This window comes from Amphiprion ocellaris, chromosome 9 (genome assembly GCF_022539595.1).
Source record: "Amphiprion ocellaris isolate individual 3 ecotype Okinawa chromosome 9, ASM2253959v1, whole genome shotgun sequence".
Lineage (NCBI taxonomy): Eukaryota > Metazoa > Chordata > Actinopteri > Pomacentridae > Amphiprion > Amphiprion ocellaris.
In genome coordinates, this window is record NC_072774.1 from 35,906,152 (window position 1) to 35,932,441 (window position 26,290).

A 26,290-nucleotide genomic window follows, 5' to 3' on the forward strand; every position below is an offset into this window, starting at 1 on the left:
ATGGACATTAAGCGGTGTATAGATAATGGATGGATGGATATAAATAATCAAGTAATACAAATCATTTTCATGGTGATGTGGAGGATGAATTCAGTAATCTCACATTAGATCTCATTGTTTTGGCTGTTAGACAATTTTAATTTCATTCTTTCAGCTGCTTGGTGACGTTAAACCATTTTGGGAGCAAGTAAAGATCAATTGTAAAAGCATAATTCCAACTGATAACTAGGCTTATTGAAAATCTGTTGAGGTCAAAAATCAGGGTATGAGGCTGCAGTGTTTTCTTATCAGATGTTGTTTTAGGATTATACCACTCTACAAAGACAAAAAGAACAATGAAACGAAGTTGAAATTGCTTGTAGCTCGAAAAACTCCTATCTTCCCTCTGTGCACCAAGCTACACTGGATCTTCTAATACTCATGACATTTTCCAAGTCACTTAATTGGTCCAAAAAAGTACAATATTTCACTATGACAGGTGGTGCGGTAGCGCAAAAGTAGCATCATCTATGATTTCTAATTTTTTAATTTGGTTTATTGAAGAATTATTGAAAACCCACATCCTGTGAAAAGTAACTTCCCCCTGAACCTAATAACTGCTTGGGCCATCCTTGGCAGCAACAACTGCAGTTAAATATTTCAATACCTTGTGATCAGTGTTTTACATCACCATGGAGGTCCATTCTTCTCTGTAGAATAGTTTTAGTTCAGCCACATTAGATGGCTTTCCAGCATGAACTGCCCCTGTAAGGTCTTGTCACATCATCTCAATTGGATTCAAATCCTGACTTTGGCGTGGTCACTCCAAAACCTTCATTTTACTCTTTTTGAGCCACTCAGAGGTGAACTTGCCTGTGTGTTCTGAGTCATTGTCATGCTGCATGACCTATTTGCCTATTTGTGCTTGAGCTAAAGGTCATGATGGCAGATATTCTCCAGGAGTTTCTGATAGAAAGCAGAAATCATGACTCCATCAATTATGACAAGTCGTCCAGGCCCTGTGGAAACAAAGCAGCTCCAAACCATCACACCATGTTTCACGTGTTGGTATGGTGTCCTTCTTGTGGAATGCAATATTAGCTTTACGCCAAGTGTAGCAGAACCCATGTCCTCCAAAAAGTTCCAACTTTGACTCATCAGTCCACAGGATGTTATCCAAAAAGTCTTGGGGCTCATCTAGATACTTTTTTGCAAATTATTGACAAACCTTTGTGTTATTTTTGGTAAGAAGTGGTTGGCGTCTTGCAACTCTGCAATTTTCGCCCAATGAATTGCCAAATGAATTTGGTCATTTGCTGGATTGGTGGCTAAGAGGGGCAATTCCTTTTTCACATCAGGAAAGATGGGCTGAACAGTATTTTTCCTTTAAGAAATAAAATCATCTATAAACTGCATTTTGTGTTTTCTTGATCCCGGTCTTACACTGAAATTAGTTTGATGATCTCAAACATTTAAGTGTGACAAATACTCAAAAAAAAGAATTCTGTAGGGTGTCAAATGCTTTTGCACGGCACTGTAAGTCAACCCAACTTACCAGTAAATCTGACAATCTGTATGAGAACTCTGCTACAGAAAATTACTAAGATTATGAAGAAAAAAGCTCATAACGCGTGTGTGTAGTTTGTATACAACAGATCAATTTATTAATTCTTGTCACACGATGTAAGTGTGCATCCACACACAGAAAAGCAAGACATTTTTACAGACAGCCTGACCTAGCTTCACTGTCAGGCCTCTGATCCAGTAAGTGTTAAGAACCACAGATTGTGGCTGCATATTGTCTTTTAGGGTTTAGTGTTAAAGTACAATTTCTACTGAGAGCCACAAGAACACAGCAAATAAATTTCCAAACAGGAAAAATTAATACACTACCAAAACCTACAAAGTGATAGACAATCATACAAACCAAAAATATTAGAAAAGTATACGCGATTGAATGTGCTTGATGAGTTTTCTGCATTACAAATATTTTCCATCTCACATAAATATAGATTATTTTCCTATTCACTTGTCCACCATTTAATGTTGCCGTTCTAGACACGTATCAAAAACTGTCAAATCGTGGAGCCAGAAGCAAGGAAAACACTTTAATCTTAAGACGTCAGCCACAAAATAAGAATATGAAAACAAATCAAAGTGTAAATATTCAGATGAGATAAAGCTACAAATAAAAAAACTCGTTCATAGAGTGAAAAAAGGAGAAGCAGTAACGGACTGGAAATATAACAAATTTATATCTGCCAGAAAAATTCTTGCATATCACACCCACCCACAGCCATTTAAATACTCTCTTCACTATTACTTATATGTATATATAATATACAAAACTGTGTAGGTCACTCAACATATCCTGTCACATCAAGGAAATGATTGCAGGCAGAAAAAAAACTAAGACAAGGCTAGTTCAGAATGACAACCTAAAAAATGGAACAAAAATTTAACTAGAAAACTGTTGCATACGCAGAATCAGGTAACAGAAACACCGCCCCCTAAAAGAACATTTCAAATGAGCAGCAAAAACACTGGATACAACCAACACCAGTCAACACCATTACAGAGTTCAAACTAACACAGGCCAGTTGACTAGCTACATAATCTAAGAAGCAGTTGCCTTTAGTCTGAGCTGAGGTTGGAGAAAAGAAAGAGGAGCTCCTCCAAAGCTCTCAGAATACAATAGAACACCTTGAGTCTTGGGTGCTCTTCAAGAGCTTTAAAATAACAAGGAGTAGTATCCCAGTAAGCATGTGCAGCTGCTTCAGTACATAATGTATATAACCCCACTGCCTGCCTCCAGTCCTCTGAATGGTTAGCCACCATACCCTTAGTCTGAATAAAAAAGATTTTATTCAAGATTGAAACTTAGCCACAACAAATTCAAAAACAAAAACACTGTTCTTTGTATTCATTTTGGGCTAATCTTTTACTACTTCCTCTTTCTTTCTTTGTGCCGAAGACTGAGGAGGTAGTTTCACATTCAAAAAGGGATACGGATGCCGATTTGGAGATACAGTTCCTAATTGTAACACAAATATCAATTAACATAATTTAAAATGATATCAACATTTTGTTACAGGAAGCCAAAGGAACATCATACTGCAGCACTAAAAATATTATTTCTTCTTTCATTGGCTGTTCATGGCATTGACATCTTACCAGTGGGATGGAAACCAGCAAAGCTGAGCCCTCCATTCAGGTTCTCACAGTCTCAAACATCATCAAGGAGCCAAATGTGGGCCCACTTTTCATCTCTATATTCACAAATTTGTCTCCGAAGTAGGTGTAGTTGTGAAGGCATAGTAGAGTTGGCCCAGATCTGAGAGGAAGTTCCAGGAGAGTATACAGGCCAGCAGGCTGCAGTCTCTGAGGAAGAAGATAGGGCTGTGGAGGTGAGGTGGAATTAAAGCTGGAAACCCTCCATGGGTCCTTCCTGTTGCTGGAAGACGAACTGGCCTTGATTCTGGTCCACCTGTGGAGCCAGGCTGGCGTCGTCCTCCTCCACGCCAAAGTAGTGTTCAATCAGGTCGAAGGCTTTCTGGTAGATCTCCTGGTTTTCATGGCTCTGCAGGAACTCAATCTTGTCTAGGCCTGCATAGGGGGATCCACAGATACAAAGCTTAGTGTATTTCACAACTGGAAAGGAATGGTCCTTTAAAACTATTTTCCTCAGTAAAAAGGAGTGAGTGGTCTAAAATCTTAACAATACGACCCCCCAATGAATGAAGTCATGTCATTCTGATGCCAAAAAAAGCTTTCAGACTGAAGGTAGGTGGCGTAATCACTTTTTGGCAGGTGGAAATGTGTTGTATGGGCGGTTAAAAGCTTTTTCATCAGACAAAGGCCTCTGTGGGCTAAAATCTTTAAAATAGGACACTCAAACAGTCCCATACATAAATAACAAGGTCTAGGGCATAGAGACAGTAAAATGTACAGATGTAAATGCTAAAAATATCATTTCTTTATTTTACATGTAGCCCAGCCGTAAATCGTGTTAATTAGTTTGTTTTTTAAATACAAACAAGTAAACTAGACATCCCAAACACATAGCAAGCACCGTAAACTATACTAGTATTGCTGTGTAAAAGTCATGGCTATGCTATAAACTGCTAATTCTTCTTAATCAAAACTGTAATTATTTGCATATAGGAAACATCAGTTTCCCAGAGACACACCTTTGCGATTACCATGCACATACAGTTTTGTGTACTGGTGCGTGTCAAGTCAAACATTGTGGATGATAAACCAGATAAAGTCACTGCAAGGGATCGGATGTCTCGAGCTACAGCTGGTGGGATCGCTTTTGAAAGCAGTGTGCACCCCCGCAGATGGCAACTACTTTTTGGCAGACGATCAGTTTTTAACACGACACCAGCTTGGCTTCACCCTCATGGGCTGCCAAAAAGTATCATGCTGTGCTGAGTCGCCAAATGATCCGTCATTTTAGCAGCATGAGATTGATCTTTGTTGTCAAATATTGTGAACATCTTCAACAAAGCAGCTCTGTAGGGGTGAGAAGTCCTTTTTGTTGGCAGCTGCATATAATTAGTCAGGCAGGTGGGTCAGTCTGTGTCAATTCAGACAGAACTGAGGATATGTGTTGCTACACCTCAGATTTTGTTCAGAGTTTGCCTATTTGTTATTTGGGACACACAACAGAGTTCTGTAAATTATTTTGGCTGAATTAGAAGTTTTCAGATCTGACAATTTTTGTATTTACACTACAAAAATTGTTTTACCTGGGAAGTAATTCAAAAGGTTTATTTCTTCCAGAAGTATAACCCCCACAACCATGAAATCTGGTAATGACACAGAGAAAATTGCTCCCAGCAAATGATCGAACAGTTACAACGGAGTGCTTTAAATGACTGGCCCTTGAAAGTGGAAGAAAGTGCAAAATTTTCAGTCAAGGGTTGTATTTGGGCTCATGACTGTACATGAACCATTCAATCGTTTGGATCTACTGGAAACAATTTTGTCTATGTTCTCACCAAATATAATGGCTGTGAAAGTTAGATTTCTGGAAATACTGGATCCTCACAATGGCCTACAAGTTAAGATGTTTTAAGAGGGTGAAAATACAAGAATTTCCAGATCTGAAAATACAAATTTTTAAAATTCTGCCAAAATAAGGTACAGAAATGTTAGTTGATCAAGTATGTTAGTTGTTAACATTATAAATTGATTGTTGTTGTTTTGACTGCTGAACATGATGCCTACTCTACTTTGAGTGATGAATAGGGCTGAAACGGCTCCTCCAGTATTTACAGTAATTTCATTACTAAAATACTGTAACGTAAAACTCTCTGCCTCCAGGCTTAGTTTAATCCACTTCATGGACAGTCGTCAGCAGGTAGCTCAAGCCCTCAAACCCAGCTCACTAACTAGTCCGGACCTTGACATCATCCTATACGGACCCGGACCAATAATCAATAAATCATAAGGGGATTTTAAATTTGACGGGACGCTCTATTTTAACCGGAGCAGCTTTTCTTGTGTTTACGGTGTTGGTTTAGCAGACCAGAGGCTGAACTATGAAGCCGGTTTGACATAGCAAGGCTTTCTTTGTGTGAGTCGGCTCGACAAAAACCTCAGTCAGAATTAACAGGTATGAAGGTGGTTTTCAACTTTCTTTGTCAATTCAGACTTTCTGCTTCAAACTCTTCACACAAACAGGAGCTCCTAACGAACATTTGACTCGTTTTCCACACAAAATGAACCGATCGTGAACAGGTTGTTTTAATGGAGAACAATGAGAAACATAAAAATTTATGATGGTAAAAAGCTGCAATGCTGGTAGAAGACGTGCAGATTTATTTTACTGATCAATGCAGCTGATTATTGATAACAGACAGCTGCACAATAGAACTATTAAACTTCATATATTCAAACATGATATTGTGTTGAAGTGCATGTAGGTCTCACACTGTCTCAAAATTAAGGAAATCACTTTTAATTTGTGGCCAAATCAAAGTGAAACTAATGTTACCGATTGAATATTCTTTGTAATAAAAACTAATAAACTAATCAGTTTTCTAATCTGTGTTCTATCAGCTGGAGCACCAGCAGTTTAAAGAAGGCAAACATAAAAACTCATTTATGCGATTTCTGCATCACCAACTAAATACATGTCTGGTTCCCATGGCAACGCAATGAATACAGTGTGTGATACTGTAACTGAACGGCTTTATTCAGTGGTTTTAGTAATGTACTGCTCAGCTTGTTTACAGATAAAACATTTTATGTCAGCTGAAAATCTGTCTCGCTCGTTAATAACTGTCAGGAAATGCTTTGGTTTAAGGGAGATGCTTGTTACAGCTGATCAAAATCCAAAACTCTGAACATAACCTGCTCTGGGCCAGGTTAGCACCACAGGATTAGCTACCATGGAGATCCAGCAGGTTAAAACAGAGCCCCTTTCACTGAAAACTTTGACTTTTGGCTCAACATACCTTGGTAGCCCATTAATCTCGCTTCATAGTACTGTCGTCAGGAAATATCAGACCAAATGCATGCGAGATAAGCCATGAACATAATTAAGACTGAATTTCATTCCAGGCTCATTAATGAGCTCCTCCACATGTGCATGAGAATGGCCCTGACACCATTCAGGCCTAGATTTAAAATCCTGACAGGAAAGGCTACAGCTCAATTGTCTCACTAAGCAACAGAAAGTAGTGGAGTGGCATATACGAGAGAAAGAAAGAAACTGTTCAAGTGTTCAATTGTTCAGGTTTGTTGAGATTTATATATTGTAAAGTAGGTTGAGACAGTTTACTCTAGATGTAAGACAATTAAAGAAAAAGGGGAAATGGTGCTCCTAAATGACATTTTTCTCAAGTTTTGAACTTTATTCTAAAATGCAGTTTTTTAAAAGCTATTTTATTTTGTCTTGTGTTTAAATGCGGCCCTTCTTTTACACCGTGTTCCAAAAGTTTGTTCTCCCCAATGAACAACATGCTTGTTTGTCACCAAGCCCCGATGTGGCCACTGTTGGGCCCTTGAGCAAGGCCTTTAACCCTTCCTGCTCCAGGGGCGCTGTACCGCGGCTGACCCGTCGCTCTCTCCCAATTGGGGAGAGATGCGAAAATCAGAATTTCCCCTCGAGGGATTAATAAGGGATAATAAAAAAAAAAAAAAAAAAAAATGAGTTACGCCTGGTCAAGTAGGTACTGTTTGCTTGTTTGTCTGCTCAAACTGTCAGGTCCCAGTACATAAATGTCTTGCTTGACCAAAATGCATTACACACAACCAAACTTTGGAAACGTTACCATGGCTAAGAGTAAGGGTGGAAAATTCCTGTTTCAGAGTCTGGGATTCGTGCACAGGCCATTGCTCTTTGAAATGAATGAGAAACTGGTCAACAGGTAACGCAAGCTCTTGGCAGAAGTATCCACTGGGTGCAGAAGTGGTGGCAAACATACAACCAAGGAGGATCCTACAAGACTTGCCTCACTCAGGACGTCCATCTGGCCTAACCGCAAGAGCCAAGGATCTAAGGAGAAAGGCTGAGGGTCAAAGACACCAGTCATGCAGGTGACTCAGTCAGAGGCTGAAAAATATTGGAGAAGATGTTTCTACAAGCACTGTGCATCGTTATTTAACAGAAACATTGGGGCTAAAAGCTTACAAGAGGCAACATACCCCATGACTCACCAAACTGCAAAAGGAAAAGAAACCGGCTTTCGCAGAGAAGTACATAACTCTGACTCCAAAAGACTAGGAGAACTGGATTTTCTCTGAGGAAAGCCCTCTGTACTTATTTCTGACACCCAACAGTCCAAACTACCGTATCTATACAGATGATCGTAAAAAAATATCATCTTCTGAGCAAGTGAAATTCAGTACCCACAGTATGGTTTGGGGGGCTATGTCTACTTCAGGTCTCTCAGAACTGCACATTGTGCGTCAAGTTTCCACTGTTAATGCACAATATTCTACCAGCAACACTCTAAAAAAGCTACTACTTCCAGTTTTGGCCAGGAGGAAAAATCAGGGCCTGTGACTGAACAGAAAATGTTTACAGACTTTCCGAATTGGTATTTATGCAAGATGGTGAAAGAAAGTGAAAGGAAGAAACGCTGCTTATTGAATAACTTGATTATATTGAGAACGAACTTTTGTGACACGGTGTACTTAAATACTGTCAACATTTAAAAAAAAAAAATCATATTATTTTTTTCTATTTGACAGTCAGTTATTGGTTACATGCAGACATTGATACAACTACCAGGTACATCAACATATATCACACTAACTCAAGTTAGACATTATGATGTTCTGGACCTTTGCTTTAATACATTTTCTCTGACTGGACCTTTTTGAATTTTAGTTGAAAAACTCTGTACTATACTATATATATGTACGATACAGTGCGGATGTCCGCCCGTGTTGCACTTGGATAGTCATACCTGTTGTGCAGCGTGCTCACTTTCACTTTTGATGCTGTAATGCGAATGCTAAATGTGGAATCTGATTACTCGATTAATCAGCAGAATAATCAATAGAATAGCTGCAGCCTTAGTGATGAATAAATAAATTCTGTTTGAACTGTTAAGAGTGGATTTATTTTAATACTATGTTTTGGTTCCACATCTGCTGGACACATTTACAAAGAATGTTAGGCAGAATCACACAGCTGTCAACAGAGTGTAAGATTTTTGTATGAGAGCACAATGTGGGTAATAATATTGACAGTAAAAATTTTAGTAGTTTGTGAATTTTTTAAATATTGAATGTATCAACAAGTGTGTTGTAGTCATAAAATTATTAACGGACAAGGTAATAAGTAAGCAAGCATGCAGATGTGTTGCAGAACTTTACCATAAGCCTCTTCAATAAGAGCACAGTATGGGTTGATGCCTGTTCCATTCTGTTTGGCTTCCTGTTCTCCCAGCCTGAGGATGTTCTCCAAACCGTTCAGTGACACCTGCACGATCTTAGAGTCCATTACTGTCAGCAGATCACACATGGGTTTGATGGCATTCAGAGACACCAGATATCTGTTCACACAAAGTAAAATGTAAATCATACAAAGCATTTCAGTTTAATATTAATACACTCCTATCAAACCTTTAGTTAGGGGAGCCTGTTTAATTTAAAATTATGTCAGATCATACAGTTGAACTGAAATCTGTCATATATTTATGAAAATCAGCAAAATAATTACAAATTATGAAGAACTGGAAATATTTAAAACACTAAAACTTTTGAAATGCAAAATGAAGAACATTTCTGATTTTTCACCATTTCTAGGTCAGCAAACAAACTGAAGCAGATTAGCGGCATAGAGGGTCAGATTTTCTTGAGTTGTATCCTTCAGTTGAAACAGCATTCAGTTTACCCTCGTGGATTTGACCAGCTCTCAGAGACTTGTTCAACTAAAGCAGCTTGCAGCAATTATTCACCTGTTATAAATAAGGCTACTATGCTCACTAAGTAGCATTGTGACAGTGGGAACATCACATCGGAACTAAGGTCAGTGTCAGGTCATGCAATTTTAAGGCTTTCAAGCACTAATTGGAAGACCAAAAAAGAACAAGGAACGCTGACTTACGTGGACTTTATTCTATAGCCACCTAACCTCACTCACTGAACAATCATGGGCTGGCCAAGGAAACAGACGTAGACCAAAGGCCTTTCTGAACAGGAGGGTTTTGAGGAGTTTTTTGAAAGTTACAATAAAAGCAACGTTGTGGATTACTACTGGGGAAGGATTCCAGGGTGGGGGTTCCCACCCTAAAGGCTCTGCTTCCACAGAACCGCAAAGAGGTGTGGTAGTTGGTGAGAAGACCCATATCAGTGGAATGCAAATTAGGTACAGAGAGTGGAAGTGGTTTGAAAGCTAGTCCGGGCCAAGAGAACGGCAGGATTTATAGGTGAGAAGGATTTTTGTACAAGGTACACAACTTGATTGGGAGCCAGTGAAGACATATGAAGGTCGGGGTAATGAGTTGCCAGGGCAAGTTGCGAGTGAGAACCCTGATAGTTGAATTCTACACATATGGTTTTATTTGTAAGGAAACATTTTGTATCAAATTAGAAGTGTAATGACTCAGGGTCTGCCAGGGTTGATTTTGGTCTGGCTCCTGCTATCTAACATAATGGCTTTGTGGGAGATGCATGCTGCATTCTTAAAATCCCTTGCAATGTTCCCCCATAATCCACTGAGAGTCATCATTCCTCTGACAATCTATGTCAACAGAAACAAGAAGAAGAACAGAAATAGATTTGAAGAGTCTGATAAACACACCTTATTTGTGCAGGTGTGCCCCCAGAGGTGGCATTAGTAATAGCCCATGCTGCCTCCTTCCTAGTGCGGAACTCAGCCTTCTGAAGGATCTCAATCAGTACTGGGAATATGTTGGCATCAATCACATTCTGAAAAGAGAATGAATGCTGTCAGCAATACAGTACAGCAGTCCTTCTTGTCATGCAAACCTAGGTGAATCAGCCACTACCTGAATCTGAGCTCTGTTTCCAGCTGTAATGTTGGACACAGTCCAACATGCCTCCTTTTTGATGGACTCCTTGGGACTACTCAGCAGGTGGAGTAAACAGGGCAGTGCTGAACAGTTCAAGATTACCTAAGTTAACAAATGTACAAGAAGACTTTAGAGGACAACATTTATATTTCATACCGTTTCTGATCCCCTATAAAGAAACTGACAAAGAAAGTGAGTGAATCAGCATCTAATGTGAGTAACAGAACCTCTACCTGAGTCTGGATGTCATCTCCTGTTACTATGTTGCCCACTGCACGCAAGGCAGGAGAAACAACCTTATAGTCACTGTGCCTGTAAGAACAAGGAGACAAAGGAACGTTCATACAGTACAAAGTTTTAAAAATACACTGAAATCTAGTGCTTGTAAAAATTTTGAGCTAAACTCCAGTTTCTTAGAATTTGCCAGTTTTAAGAGCAAAACAATGCTAAACTCTAAGTATTCCATGAAAGATATGTAGTCTGTCTAGTAATAGACATCTTCAATAGTAGCACCTGGATGAGTAGGACAAAGGTACAAGCTCCTCACTCTGCAAAACTCACAGAGTGCACCAAATGTGAGGCACGTGCATCTATTCTACTAACTCTAGCATATAAGTAAAGGTAAATAGAGGTACACAGCTAGCGTAGCTAGGTCGGTTGTTACAGTAGTTAAAAAGTTAGAAATGTAGCTAGTCCAGCTGTGTAGCCCACCATTTTTCTAAGGTAACACGGTAGAGAAATCTGAAAATATCAACTCCAGAAATTCAAGTCTGTGAGCGTTTCAGTCAGAAATAACTGAAAAACCAACTGCATATCAGGCTGACTTCGAACATACATTTTTCTTCTCGCTGTATTCAGTCCCTACATCTAGTCCTTTCATATGTTTTAACATATGTTTTACCCCAAAATATTAGAATTAGTTTCCTGGCAGGTGCAATTATACTTGTGAAAAAGTTGAATATTTTCCATCAGTAATTTAAGAAAGTGAAATTGAATATATTCTAAATTCATCACAACAACAGTGAAACATTTCAAGCCTTATAACTTATAGCTCATGAAAATCAAAGTTTCACTATCTCAAAATTTTAAAACATTTAATTTTGAGTTTGAGTAAATCACTATTCAAACATTTTAAATACCTTGTATCTCTCAGTCAAGTTTAGTACTCGCAACTAAAATCATGGGGAATGCTGCTAGTTGAATGTTGTCCAGGTTTATACAGCTTCTACGAATATGAACTTCCCATGAAAGTTTCAGGCAATTAAAATAATCCCTCTTGAGAAATGACAGTCAAGAGTTTAAAAGTGGGGTTTTAAGCTCTGAGGCTACATTTCGTAAGATCTGTGACGGCCTTTTTTTTTCACTAGAAAATACCTCCTCAGTATGACGGAACCATAATACTACATAAGCTCAACATTTGGCTGCAAAATGTGAAAACTTGTACAGATATGACCTTCTAAAATTGAAGATTTCTCACACAAGTAGAAAATGTATTTAATGTTTGGACTGGATTACCACCAAACATTCTGCAACAATTATTAAGTTCATAATTATCCTTAAGGTTTGTGGATGTTCAGTAGCAGTACAAGCAGTAGCTCAACCCAATGTCAGACGTACATTTTCATAATTCATCTTAGGTGTCATCAAATCTCACCATTTTTTTAGAAAAATTACTGTTCAACCAGTTTTGATTTGCCCAAAAAAATTAAAGCATAAAATGTCGTGATATATTTTTTTTAAGATCACTCACTTTAAAATAAAACTTTTTTAGTTTTTTTAGATTACCTGTCAACCACTTTCACCATGTCTTTTTGCACACTGAAATTTGAGGCTATGCTAGAACAACAATATCTCAGGAACTATTAAAGACAAAGGCTTCAGGCGCCCCTGTAGCTCAACAGGTTAAGCAGGTGACCCACAAACAGGGACTATAGTCCCCCATGCAATGGTCATGGGTTTGAGTCCGACCCATGACCATTTACTGCATGTCTTTCTTCCACTCGTCTACCCACGTTTCCTGTCTCTCTCTCCACTATGCACTGTAATAAAGACCAAAAAATAGCTTTAAAAAAAGATAAAAGCCTGAAATCTTCAGTTATTTGTCTTAATTATGGATCGACCAATTATCAGCACTATTAGATTATTGGTATCGTTATTTTTTATTAACTGATCACACAAATTAAGTGTACTGCTTTGGCTCTGATGCACTCGGGCCTCCCTCTCTCTTCAGTCACAAAACAAGCAGTGGTTAAAACAAATGTTTTCTATGAGGAGAGACTGTATGAGGAGATTCTCAGTCATCAAAATCTTTATAATTAATCATTAAAATAACTTTAATTAAAGCGGTTGCTACTGGACTATGGAGGAGCTTTGTTTGAACACTGGGATTGAACTTGGCCTTAAAGACCAGTTTCACAAGCTGGACTATGTGCAGAAAGTCAAAGTGTGATTCCATGTCTATATACCGATCAGGCATAACATTGTGACCATCAGTCAGGGACGTCTGTGTACTAAAATAAATTCTTGTGACCAAGTACTTGCATTCTATATAAAAGCATTCTATATGTTTTGTTTAGTATTATGGTGACATAAAACTACATCCATCCATCCATCTATACACCACCTACTCCTCATTAGGGTCATGGGGGGGTGGAGTCTATCCCAGCTGACTTAGGGTGAAGGCGAGGGACACCCTGGATAAGTCACCAGTCTATCACAGGACTACATATAGAGACAAACAATCACACTCGCATTCACACCTACAGACAATTTAGAATCCTCAATTAACCTCAGCCTGTTTTTGGACTGTGGGAGGAAGCTGGAGAACCCGAACCGAATATTTGTCATTAATCAGGGCCAAATATTCAGAGCCCAGAAATTGCTATTCAAGCCAGCCCTAGTCTGCACAGGGAGAACATGCAACTCCACACATAAAGATCCCAGGCCCAGGCAGGGACGCAAACCAGGGATCTTCTAGCTGTGAACAATAGTGGTAACTGCTGAGCTACTGTGCAGCCCATGAAACTACATATAATTCAGAAAATATCACTAGATGATTAAATCTGATACTTTTTTTGTTATTGTGTGCTCAAAGATTGGACTTTTTTTTTTTTTTTTTTTTTTTTTTTTTTAGAAAGGCTTCATTTTTTTTCACATTTCAACTTACCTATAATGGCACGATGAGAAAAGTGAAAACCTTTTATAGTTTCTGAGATATTGTCATTCAAACATACTCTCAAATGTTCAAGGTGAAAAAAAACCTGCTGAAAGAGGATAGATAAGCAAATGACATATCAATCTAAAATTTCATAGATACCATTTTAAATATACGTAGATCAGACTTTTGGTTGAGCAGAAGGCCCCTGAAGATTTGAGACAGAATAACCCCTTGGTTTTTTTGTCCTCTAGAGACTGAAACAATGACTCTTCTCCTAGGTGGGTCAGTCTCTTACATGAGCAGCTCCACCAGTCTGCGGCACACACCGGAGTCAATGACCGTCTGGATCTTTTCATTAGGGCCGTCAGACAGGTAGGACAGAGCCCAGCAAGCATCAGCCAGCACATCTGGATCACTGCTGAATAGAAGCCTGGACAGAACGCTGAGACAAGGAGACACCTGACACAATGGCAACAGAGACATGGGGACAGTTTAATATTAAAGTGGGATGAAAGAACAAGAATGAATGTTGCAAGCATGAACAAGATGGTGTGGCCGTTTCCAGACAGTGTCTCCACTACCCTGCAAAGGTCGTGTGTTTACGTTTTCGGATTTGGTATTATTTTCACTTCTGCACTGGCTGTTTTTCAGGTTAAATAACAAATGACTGTAGGCTGTAGGTCGTGATTTGCTATCAAGTCCATTTATACTGCTGTTACTGCATGTGATAGAACTTATTTACAAAATGGATTATTCTACTGCTGTTTATTACAGCAAATATTCAGTAACTTTAATTTCACTTTGATTTGGATGAAAATAAAAATGATATCCTCCATTATGGGACAGTGTTAGACCTAAATAAATTTCAATACAATATCTTGTTTTAATATATAAAGTTTGCAGTTTAACATCTTCAATATGCATCTGTTGCATTAGGAATAGTAGTACAGCCCTCGGAAGTGGCCAGCTACAGTGTGCAACGCTGAAGGAAACAACAGCTACCACAGTGACACCGCTCTGAACGCACACTTTGTATGAAGGAATACCAAACACTGTCATATGTTGACATGAGCACTGAAGGATAATAAGTGGAGGTACAGGGACAGGGTAGAATCACAATTCAACAACATGGCTCCTGAAGCTTGTGGGAAAGATTGCAGACCATCATAGACTACAGGAAAAGGAGAGCCCCCATCTTGGTGAGACCAGATACTGCTCTTCAGGCTAATGACCTGAATGTCTGCTACACACAGTTTGAAGCTAGCGCAAACACAGACTCTGGCATCAGCACTAACATGCTAACCGACACAGCTAAGAGTTCATTCACAGCTGGAGCAGAATATGTACTAGTTGTTTCAGAGTGTAATGCGAGGAGGACACTAAGGAGCATGGACATCAGGAAGGAAGCCAGTCCATATGGTATAACTGAAAGAGAGCACTAAAGTCCTGCTATTTACAGTGTTCACAAAACTGTTCAACCTGTCCCTAAGTCAGTATGTAGCCTAAAGCGCACCATCATTTTTCCTACAGTAAAGAATGCCTCTCCAGCCTGCATAGATGACGATCACCAAGAAGTTCTCACCTCTGAAGTAATTAAGTGTTTCAAGAGACTAATTGGGGAACACATCTGTTCCTTACTCCACTTTGTTTTGCTTACCAGCCATGCCATTTCCACCTTGACAGGTGGAGAGCAGACCATATGAGATCGCTGTTAGTTCATTTTACTTTAGCTGTCAGTACCATCGCACCTGTCAAACTCTACACCAAGCAGCCCAGTCTGGGTCTGTGCACCTCCTTGTGTCACTGGATTCAAAATTTACTGTCCAGCAGAACCAGAGTGCTCAGGGTGGGCAGACACATGCACAGCTCCTTCACTCTGAAGACAGGAGTCCCCCAAGGGTGTCCTCAACACCTTGCTCTTCTCCCTCTACATGCATGACTGTGTGTCTACAAACAACATTAACACCACTGTGAAAATTTGCAGATGGCAAAGTTGTGGTCAGATCCATCAGTAACAATGATGAGTGGCTGTACACAGAGGAGGCTGACAGCCTGTCACACTGGTGCTGGACTAACAACTTAATACTGATTATCAGCAAAACCAAGGAGCTGATTGTAGACTTGGAGAGACGCCTGCAGAGGTGTTACACTCCACTGAAGATAAATGGATCATTTGTGGAAAGGGTGTGCAGCTTGAAGTACCTAGGGGTGCACATGTCTGAGGATTTTTCATGGCTCAAACATCTTGACATATTATCACCTCAGACAGCTGAGAACATTCAGAAGTTTTGTGAAGATAGTAAGAACTGTTTACAATGGAGTGGTACAATGACTGGGAACATCACCCAGCCTGCTCACAACCAGAGAGCCCTGCAGAGGGTGCTGAGGTCAGCAGAGCATACCATGCACTCCCTATCCTCAAAGACATCTACACAAGGAGGAGCATGGTCAGGACAAGCAAGATTAAGGAGGACCCTTACCATCCCAGCAGCAAATTGTTGGAGTGGCTATGCTCTGGCCGGCAAGGCAAACACAGAAGAACATTCTTTATTATGTCTTATTATTATTCAGAGTTTCTGCAGAAATCAGCCAGTCAAATTTAATGTTATTTAATGCGATTTTAATGCTAGACTGTAAAAATTTTAATGCCACGACCATGAACTCAACAAATTACACAGGTTTGTTTTTTTTGTAAAAGATGATTTTTTTACATGAAAACTGTCCCTACATTTCACTATTTCTGAATCCCGAAACCACCCCTGACCACCCCTGGGCTGCAGTCATTCTCTGAAATCCATGTTTTCTAGCCATTTTTGCTGGAATTTGCTTTTCCCCATTTCCCAGCTCTCCTCCACCTGGTCCAGCCTGCCAGCCACTTTAAAAACATACAGTTTTTGGCAATTGTACCCGACCAGCTGGAACAATTATCGCAATGCTCCGGCATGTTTACACAGATACACATATCTGACGAATCACAGTCTATAATTATATATTATATTATTATTGTCAAGTATTTTTCTCGAAAACTGCAGAAAGAATTTTTAATGCCACTGAGAATCAAATTTAATTTTTAATGCCCTGCAGAAACCCTGTTATTACACAGCCTTGAGTAACCGTTACTTTGTATTACAGTGCTCATTCTATGAGCATAATAATAACAAATAAAACTATTGAATGTCTTGAAGCAGAAGTAAGGAAAATCGGCTCCAATAATTATGCTATGACTCACCTTGGTAAAATCCGGTGGTGGATTTTTCCCTCGGCACAGGTTGGACAGAGCCCACACTGCATTGCGGGTTGTTGTTAGACGGTTGGATTTGGCAAGTAGCCTAGACAAGACAATACAATACATAGTCCAGTTGTGACCACGTGTGACAGATTAAGACAGACAGACACAGGAATGACACTTACTGCTGTAGAAACGGCAGGATGCCACAGTTGAGCACATAGTCTCTGCACTCAGCGTTATCTCCTGCTATATTCCCCAACGCCCACACTGCCTGAAACGCACATAGTGAACATGCTTCAGCCATTTACACACTGTTGTCCCACAGACTTAAAGCCCCACAGCACATCACCTGCTCAGCTTTGCCTAAAAGAATGAGTTTCATCAAAAGAGTCTCGCCTGGACACACGTACCCAACCAGTCTGTGACTGAGGGTTCTTCAGGTCACTATACGACTTCCTATCTCTCAAAACTTCTCACCCTGACCTTAAAACTACTAAACATACACGCTGTCAATGTAATTACACATACAGCTGCATAAAATGTAATAACTAAAAAATGATGGTTCATTTTCATATAAAAATGTTAATCCCTTCATGGTTTATGTATATCGTCAAACTGTCCATCTCTAAGTGGTGTGTGCCTAATGAGGTTTAGGCTGTTTGTTGATTTCTGCCATCTACTGTATGCCCTTGTTGTTGTCAAACCTTATTTCTTTTGAGCATTATCAGACTACAACGATAAACATTCAATACAAGCAAAGTAGGTACAACAAACAAAAACTTGAATAAATCTTTTACCTTTAAAGACCCTGTCCAATGAAAATCAAGTTTCCATTCTTATAAACATGTCCATGTGGTGTTTTTATGTGCTTGACAACATATCATGATGAATTAGCAGTCAACGCTATGGCTGAGGATTTCTACTTTGGAACTAAAGTGTATCAATAATAGTTTCAAAAACAGAGGTTCAGGCTTCAGAGATAAGTTTTCAGGGCTTTAATGAATGCCAATCCAGGCCCAGGAAGTTCTAAATATAATCTTGTCGTCTGTCACCTGTTCTTGGACATCCTCATATTCAGAGTTCAGCAGCTCAATGAAAATGGGAACAGCTCCAGTTTCAATCACCACTTTTGTGTGCAGGAAGGTACCAGAGGCGATGTTTGTCAATGCCCATGCTGCCTCGAACTGTGGGAAATACACACATAATGCACAGAAAAATGGCAATTCAGTCAACCCATAGTCTAAGATTACTGCATGCAAAGTTGAAAACATGGCAATTTTTAATCTTACTTACTTAGTACTTTACAATTAATTACAAATCAACAAGCAAAATAGAACAAATCATGTTGTCTACAAAAAAGCAACATTTCAAAGACTATATTTACTATGAGTGAGACAAATTATACTTGTCAGTGACATCTAAGATGTACCACGTCTCTGAAATTTAAATCTGGGCTCACATCACATGGTAAACTCAAAATGTGTTCAGTGACATGACTTCAGAAGAAGCAGAAGCAGTGGCATTCCATATTAGAAAACCACAGCCGTTATCTTCTAGTGAAATGTGTAGACATCTCAATGACTGGACCTATGTTTGGTATGTTTTGTTATGCTGTATTGTGAAGCTCTCACCTGTAGTGAGCAGTTCTCACTCCTCTTCAGAAACTCCACAAAACGAGTCACAACACCAGGTGTGGAAATGACCTCATCTATTGGTGGGTTGGGCTCTGCACCAAACAACAGAAACTTCTGCACTGAATGTTGCCCGATTCAAACAATGATAGAGGATTTAAAGGAAGACACTGGTTTAGATCAACAAATGTGCAAAACAACAGTTGCATCTGTAGCGGTCATGATGTCTTCATGCAAAGATCATTTATCAAACAGTGTGTTCATTTGTGATGAACATAAGTATCAAAAATTGGCACTCTTTTCTTTTGGTTTCATCTCTGCTGTATTAAAGCTTGGAACAGCAGATCCTTCAATAAATCTGTGAAAGACTATAACGTAAACTTCAGGTCAAATAAATTATGTTTTGCAGCACAAACCTTTGGAGAGTAATTTTCTGAATTTCTGTGTAGCAATTAGCTGTTGATCTGGGTCTTCAGAAAGGATCATCTGAATCATATCTGGTGTTATGACCCCATCCTGCACAATTCAACATTAGATAAATATTCAGAATTATAATCATTTCTTTTCAGCATATCACAATTCAAATGCTCTTAGAAGAAACTATCCCTCTGCAGCTGCTTTTGGCTCCATTTTTTAGGTTTTCGAAAATATAGCACATAATGCTAGTATTTTCACTTACATCAGATGAGCAATTATCAGTCCCTCCATGAATTTGCGATGTTGCGATCACAACAATTCCCGCAAATTCTGCACGACCTTGCAATTTTGTCCAATCACTGCACCTTTTCTGCAATTTTGGCCCGCCTCCCATGAGTTCCACCAATCAAAGTAGTCCCCAGTGCAAACATAATGTATGTACGTCACCGAATTCACTTCCTTGTTTATGGTTCGAAGATCCAGACATGTCTGATTCTAATGTCTCTCATTTACCAACAAAAATACTGCTAAAGACTGTGAAAAACAATTCCCTGATGTTCTTCACCAAAGCAGAGGTAAAGTGTTCTGCACCCCTGCAATATTGCGGTGGAATAAAACAAAAATCATCGATTGACAAACACTTTTCTACCATGAAACATATCAGGAGAACGGCTGAAAGGAGTGGACCACAGACCAGACAGATCATCGTTACGGAAGCTGTTGCATTCAGATCTGTTGGACCTCTGGAAGAATGAAAGTAAGTTAGATTCATTACTCTGCTAAGGAATACAACAGAGTTATGTGACGATCGGCATATGTGAATCATTCCTCTGTTAGCAACATTACTCAAAAACGGAGAAACGGATGAAATTTTCAGGGAAGGTCATAAATGACACAACGACCAAGTGATTAGATTTTGGCAGTGATGAGGCTTATAGTCTGGATCCACGGATTGGTTAAAGATTTCCCATTGAGGTAGCGGCACGGCGTCTGATAGCGGCACGGTAACCATGACAACAAGTGTACACTACATCAGCTGCCTGCTGCCGATCACATGATTGCAATCCCCCTACAAATCCACCACTGTGGATGTATCAGAAATGATAGCAGAAACAATTGATTAAATTGTGGGGGTATTTCTGAGTCCCATCAATTCCTGCCCACTACATATTTAGGTCATGCGATTTGGCATCTGTACATAACATACACATGCATAACACACACACCTGTGCTCAGCACAAGGTCAGGGAATGAACAGTCTTGGCAGAGTACTCCGCTCTCTGAGTGCTTTTCTTGTTAACTAACATGACAAACTGTGAGCTTGTGTGTGAATACATGTGTGCCAGGAAGTGAAATTAACTTTTTAAGCCACTGACAGATATGTCCAAATATGATTCATTCAATAGTAAATGATCATTTAGTGCCTTAAATCTACCAACCACATCAGTTAATGAATTAGTTTAGGAATAAATATTGTCAATTAAAATGTTGAAACATGTTCTAACAGCTGAAAAAAATGCAGCTTTTTAGCAATTGTCACTGTCTCCTGCAATTTCATCGCAACAAATATGCTTAAAACATTGCAACTTATATCACAATTTTTTAGAAAAGCTGCTGCGAATTAAGGCATTTTCGGCTGCAACAATCTGGAAAAACGCCCGCGAAATCCTGGAGGGACTGATTTATACAGAGAAATAAATTCTGCGGTGAGAGCAGGAAGTGGTGGTACAATGGGTTAGGACGATACTTTCATCAGGGAGACTGGGGCTGACATTCCGGGTGAAGCCACAAAGACAGCTTGACTATCTTTGCATGTTTGAAACACATGGACGTGTGGTGGGAGGGGCTTTAAACAAAAATGGAAGAGCTGCAAAAGGATAGCTATATGCTGTCAAATTCATTTTTATTTAGCCTTTTCCAGATATCTGCCAATTGTAATTTTAAAGGAAGTACAGAACAAGAAAGCAACACTTACGCCTGTGACAGGCACCGTGGAGCTGATGTCTGGATCCTGGATTGGACATTCCAGCATTGATTCATCAGCTGAAGGTACACATACATTCCTCCTCTTGAACAGCTGTGGGGAATCAAAGTCACAGGATTTATTTCAATTCAGTTCTTCAATTAATTTTTTTTCCTACCTTGGTCTGATGAACTGATTGTGACAAACACAAAAGCCCATGTACAAAAACTGCATAGAGGTTCAACCGTAACTGAGAGACTGTTGGAGAGAGCAAAGATCAGTATGATATACTACTGTACCACAGTGCACAAATATTATTGATACTACATACCTGTAGGGACCCAAATAGCCACCCACGTGAGATACCAACAGTGGGGACAACAACTATGGCTTGTTTTGTACGTAATTTTCATATATTGTGTTAAAAAGTTTCATTGCCTTTTCTGATGACCTTAAGGGCTTTTATATGAGAAGGAAATCAATTTTTACACTTTCATCTTTATATACTTTGGTTTGTGTAGATAACATTTTCCAGGGTGTGAGTATGATTAACCAGAAAGAAATCAGAAAGAACCAGAAAGAAACCGGGAGTTTTAAAAATGAGCAAACATGGTAAATGGTCTGTATTTATATAGCGCTTTACTATACCGGAAACGATACCCAAAGCGCTTTACATTATACATCACATTCACCCATTCACACACACATTCACACACTGATGGTGGAAGCTGCCATGCAAGGCGCTAACCACGACCCATCAGGAGCAGTTAGGGGTTCGGTGTCTTGCTCAGGGACACCTAGACATGAGCTCACCAGATCAGGATTGAACCGACAACCCTCCTGTCACAAGACAGCCACTCTACCCACTGAGCCATGCCGTCCCTCTTTACTAACATAAACATTAGTTGGGTAAATCAAGCCATAAAGCTTCTGCATACACACATTGGAAAGATAAAATGATTGCTGTGGAAGCATGGAGTGATGGGACATAAATTTGTGAAAATTTTGGCATTATACATATTTAAGTGTTACAATTATCAATCAAATTTAATTAAAAGCAGTAATTCTCACACATCTGTGTTGTCAGAAAAATCTGGAGGTGTGCGAGATGGAAATTAGCCACTTGATTAGGACTGTGCAAGGGGGCGTGGCTGTTAAAATTACATAATTAGTCCATGTGGACCTCACACATGCGTCAAGCATAAAACAAGCTTTATCAGGACTGTCTTTTAAAAATTAGTTTCAGTTTCAGAGCACTTTGAAAATGGGTCAGATTTAGTGATTTGGTGGCTACATGAAAAGTCTGTCTTTGGACTTGATTTTCACAGTTTTTATAAGTTAATATTTGTCAAAACCTAGGATGCGTTTGGCCCACTATTTTGCCTAGCCCACAACAACACTTTCTCTCTCCTCATTTCTCTATTTTGAGCCTCCTCGACTCCTCTCTGTTCTTGCCTGTGACCCAGAAATCGATTACAGCACACCATCTTGAAGGCTCTCTCAATTCCTAAAATGAATCACAAGGAGAATGGAGGCATACCAAAAGAGCAATACATATCACTTCTTATTTACATAGTACTCTTTTGGTGTGTGTGTGCGCTGAATAAAAAAAATTGAAATGTATCCTATCTGTACATCCGATTACAGTTCCGATGAAATTAAAAGTAATTATACACTATAGGTTATCATTCCCAATGTTGTGATCACATGACAGAGGTCATAAAACACAGCAGTCATCAAACAATAACTAAACAGTAGACAGATGATGCAGCTGTGCCACAGGTCGTATCAAACTGACGTAAGGATGTCTCATTCAAATGAGACGAGAGGAGTTCAACAGAGGAACCAAGAACGTACAAACAGAGAAATGACGGACGGACCGAGGAACGAAGCGAATATTCGGTTCGGTTCGGTTCGTAAGGCCAGAGGCGGTGAGCCAACACAGGAAGGAGCCAAATTTTCAACTCGGTTCGTAAGGTCCGCTGGGGGGACAATGACGACGATGATGTTACTATCGGATCAGTTCTTATAATAATAATAATAATAATAATAATAATAATAATAATAATAATAATAATAATGGATTAGATTTATATAGCGCTTTTCTATTAACGTCCGACGGGGGGACACGTTGGGCGAATTCACGAGACGAATACCGATCGCGCGACATCGTACGACCAGGTCCAGCCCTATTTTCTAGTAGGGCTGGGCGATATGGCCTAAAAAAAAAAAAAAAAATCTCCGATTTTTTCACAAAAAATCCCGATTCACGATTTATCCGTTTTTTTTACCCCCTACCTAATCTCCTCAGGCCGGAGTCCAGTCTACTCAATGCAAATGAGCTGCAGCCCTCTCCAGGTAAACACACCAGATTGCAGCTGGAAATGTGCTGCATGTGGCATGCCGGTCCGGTTGCTGTGCGTTTCCTGCTGCGATCCGGTGTGTTTACCTGGAGAGGGCTGCAGCTCATTTGCATAAAGTAGGCTGAACTTCTACTTTATGCAAATTGGATGCCGCGTGCGGAGATCCCACGCATCGTTAAACTGTCCTCAAACTTCGAAAAGAGGCGTTGGTGACATAAAACGAGGACAGATTCAGCTGCTGTAGATTATTTCTTGCTTCAAATGCTTTCAGAAATACTTTTCACTGACGTGTTTTTGAAATAAAAGGGAAAATCTGCGGCCGAGCTGCTGTGTTTATCCGACTTGTCTGCAGGACTGTCCAGCTGAAAGCTCGGTCATGTGACCACGTAGCGGCCTGCTATTGCTCAGTGCTGTCATGTGACCATGTTGTGGTTCGCTAGTGACCGCCGTCCGTGCGATTTTCAGATGTGGTGCGTTGCTGTGCGGGAAAATAGCATCTAGTGGACACGTGCCTTTAGATCTGCACCGCTCGCCGCCATGTTGTTTGTGGGGGGGAGGTGGGCGCACTCTGAACTACGGGAGCCCAGCGGGAAGGCGCTGGTGGCGGATGTTGATGAGAAAATCGATTTTCATTAAAACAAATCGACATTAGGTACAAAGTCGAATTAATCGATAAAATCGATTTATAGCCCAGCCCTATTTTCTAGTATAATGATCTGATCTGTACAATTACTCTGAAAAGCTGATCATATGCCAAATTAAGACTGTCTACAATACAAGACTAGACTGTTAGATTCTTACTCACCCAAAATAGTTTTGCCTTTAACAAAATCTGAAACTTTATCATGCTTTCCAAACATACAATAGAAGTAATGTATAAATGATTTTTATAAAGTGGTTCAAGGTTAGACAGTTTTTACCTGTTCCTCTCTTTTCTGTTTGCGTAGCTGAATGCCCTCCTCCTCTCTTCTACGTCGCATCTCTTGAGGATTCAACGCTTTGTTTTTATAGCTCTTCATCCTGTACTTGTCCTTCCCTGGACTCGCCATCATGTCTGAAGAATTAGGCAGAATGGCAGGCTTTAATGACCAAGATGCATTCACTCATCAAATTTAATCATACACAAAAGGATCTTTGACTCTGCAACTACATATCATTCCACAGAACTTCAGAAGGGTCAGTTCATGCTTTCCATGTCAAAACTTCACATCATTCTAAACTTAACCCATTTTTAAATAGAGTGAATTGGCTATGTATACATGCCTTTTTGGAGCATAGCTATGCTTACTGCTATACAAAGACACACAAAATATTACAAAGAACAAACATGAACAGAATACAGACTTTTATAGGAAGGTATGAGAGACTGATTGAAAACTGTCTCAACAGAGGAACAACGTAGTGGAATTTGTGAGTGGCTTTGCTGTTATTAGAAAACCCTTACTACATTTACTTCTAAGAGTTAAGGCACAAAAAATGTATCTTAAAGAGGCAGAAATTTTCCAACTAAAGATTTTCCATCTGCAGTTTTTCTGAACGTATAAACAATACGTACAAAACAATAATATTACAATATAACAATGCATCTCCAAAGTCACATTCCTATCATATATCATAACTTATACTACAGGACACCATTGTTCTCAGACCAGGGAGCTTTCTTCACATTAGAACAATCTACACATCAAGATTATAATGTTGACAATTTGACACGAGATTGGTTGTTTGGGATCTTCGAAGTTGGCTTAAAATCCATCTGAAACTGTTGCCATAGCAACAAGTCCTTAAACCCAAATCTAAAAAAGTGCCACTTAATGACAGTCAGCCAGATCATGACCAAGATGTCTTAGGCTGAACCCCTACATGAAGAAATTTTCAAATACACGTGACTCACTTTTGTACTGATTTTCATTGTTTTCTGTAACAGTGACAATAAAGATCAATTCTATTCTATTCTATTCTATTCTATGAATCTGTTGCCCAGTGTATACAGAGAAGGTTCTGAACATAACTGTCACTGCAGTTATGTCGATCTGATGTTACTATGAATGATAATATAAATGCTAATGATAGTTTAAGTTCTCTCCTCAATTTGCCTTTATTTCAAAATAAGCACTGTTATTAAAACAAACAAACAAAAGCTGTTGTCATGACGAACAAATCTCTCCCAGAAATGCTTTCAGGGTACCAGATTTTTGACAGGCAGCACAACTTTGAATTTTTACAGTGCTTAATCAAGTCACTTTAATCTTTACCTCCAAGAAATCTATCGACATGGCGTCACTTCAAAGGGCGCTGAAAATCCAGACCTCGGCAAATCGTAGCGAGATAACAGAATTGTGTTCGCCTTTCAAGTAATTATATGGAAGGTTAGAAATGCACATAATGAAAGTCAATTATCTATCCTTAAACTAATATTTTAAGAGGACATTTCTATTACTTAGTCAGATATCAACTGTGCTCCAGGGACTGGAATGAAGGTCGTGCCAAACTTCTTTCCAAATAGTAGCTAGCCTTCAAGCCAAGGCTGCAGAGGCATCTACTAGAGCAGGACCTGGAGTGAACCCGCTCAAACCAACGCCAAATGCACGAGCGATTCGAATTAGGTAGGACTTGGCTTTACTGAATTTTTGTAGCAAACATTTACCCGTGCAACAGAACAAATGTACTTGGAGAAACGTTAATCCTAGTCAGTTAAACTAGCTACATGGGTAGCTCAATGGCAAAGGCTGCGTTTTGTCACACACTTCACGTGTAATTTTGGTTACAAAGACAACAAGATTAGATTCCGTAATACATTCCCATCACCCTGATTCTTACCCAGAATCGAATGTACCTGAAAATGCGTACAGGTGACTGCGAGCCCTGTTGCTCTCCCTCTGTCTTTCAGGCCAATATGGCGTCCCACTAAAACTTTCCCAGCAGACCTCTCGCATCAACAGTATCTCACGCCACTTCCGGAAGCTGCTATCCGTATTTTTTTTTTTTTGTAGAAATCTTTATTTACAAAAACAATGCAGTACAGTGCAACACAATACAATGTGAAGACCAT

The 26,290-nt window shown here is 39.5% G+C and overlaps 1 protein-coding gene across 2 annotated transcripts; it reads right to left on the bottom strand.

The window, feature by feature from the left end:
* Positions 1-1,615: 1,615 nt before the first annotated feature.
* On the bottom strand, positions 1,616-26,176 carry kpna5 (karyopherin alpha 5 (importin alpha 6)). Of its 2 annotated transcripts, none has more exons than XM_023299638.3 (14): positions 26,075-26,176; positions 24,159-24,292; positions 20,888-20,989; positions 18,912-19,011; positions 18,496-18,590; positions 17,917-18,048; positions 17,047-17,135; positions 16,865-16,964; positions 13,931-14,094; positions 10,712-10,790; positions 10,455-10,580; positions 10,247-10,374; positions 8,818-8,996; positions 1,616-3,585 (listed from the first exon to the last, which is right to left on the bottom strand). In XM_023299638.3, the coding sequence occupies exons 1-14, from the start codon at positions 26,172-26,174 to the stop codon at positions 3,398-3,400; spliced, it is 1,716 nt and encodes a 571-aa protein (XP_023155406.2). In that variant the 5' UTR covers positions 26,175-26,176; the 3' UTR covers positions 1,616-3,397. The 2 variants fall into 2 exon arrangements, with proteins under 2 accessions (XP_023155406.2, XP_023155407.1); XM_023299639.3 differs by having other exon boundaries at positions 26,059-26,151.
* Positions 26,177-26,290: the final 114 nt, after the last annotated feature.

Bases quoted from the DNA above. Each gene is read 5' to 3' on its own strand.
- kpna5 (XM_023299638.3), bottom strand. From the start codon at position 26,174: ATGCGAGAGGTCTGCTGGGAAAGTTTTAGTGGGACGCCATATTGGCCT. The intron at 14,095-16,864 runs GTGAGTCATAGC...CCATTGTGTCAG, and splicing joins CACCACCGGATTTTACCAAG to GTGTCTCCTTGTCTCAGCGT. The intron at 10,375-10,454 runs GTAGTGGCTGAT...TTCTCTTTTCAG, and splicing joins GAAACAGAGCTCAGATTCAG to AATGTGATTGATGCCAACAT.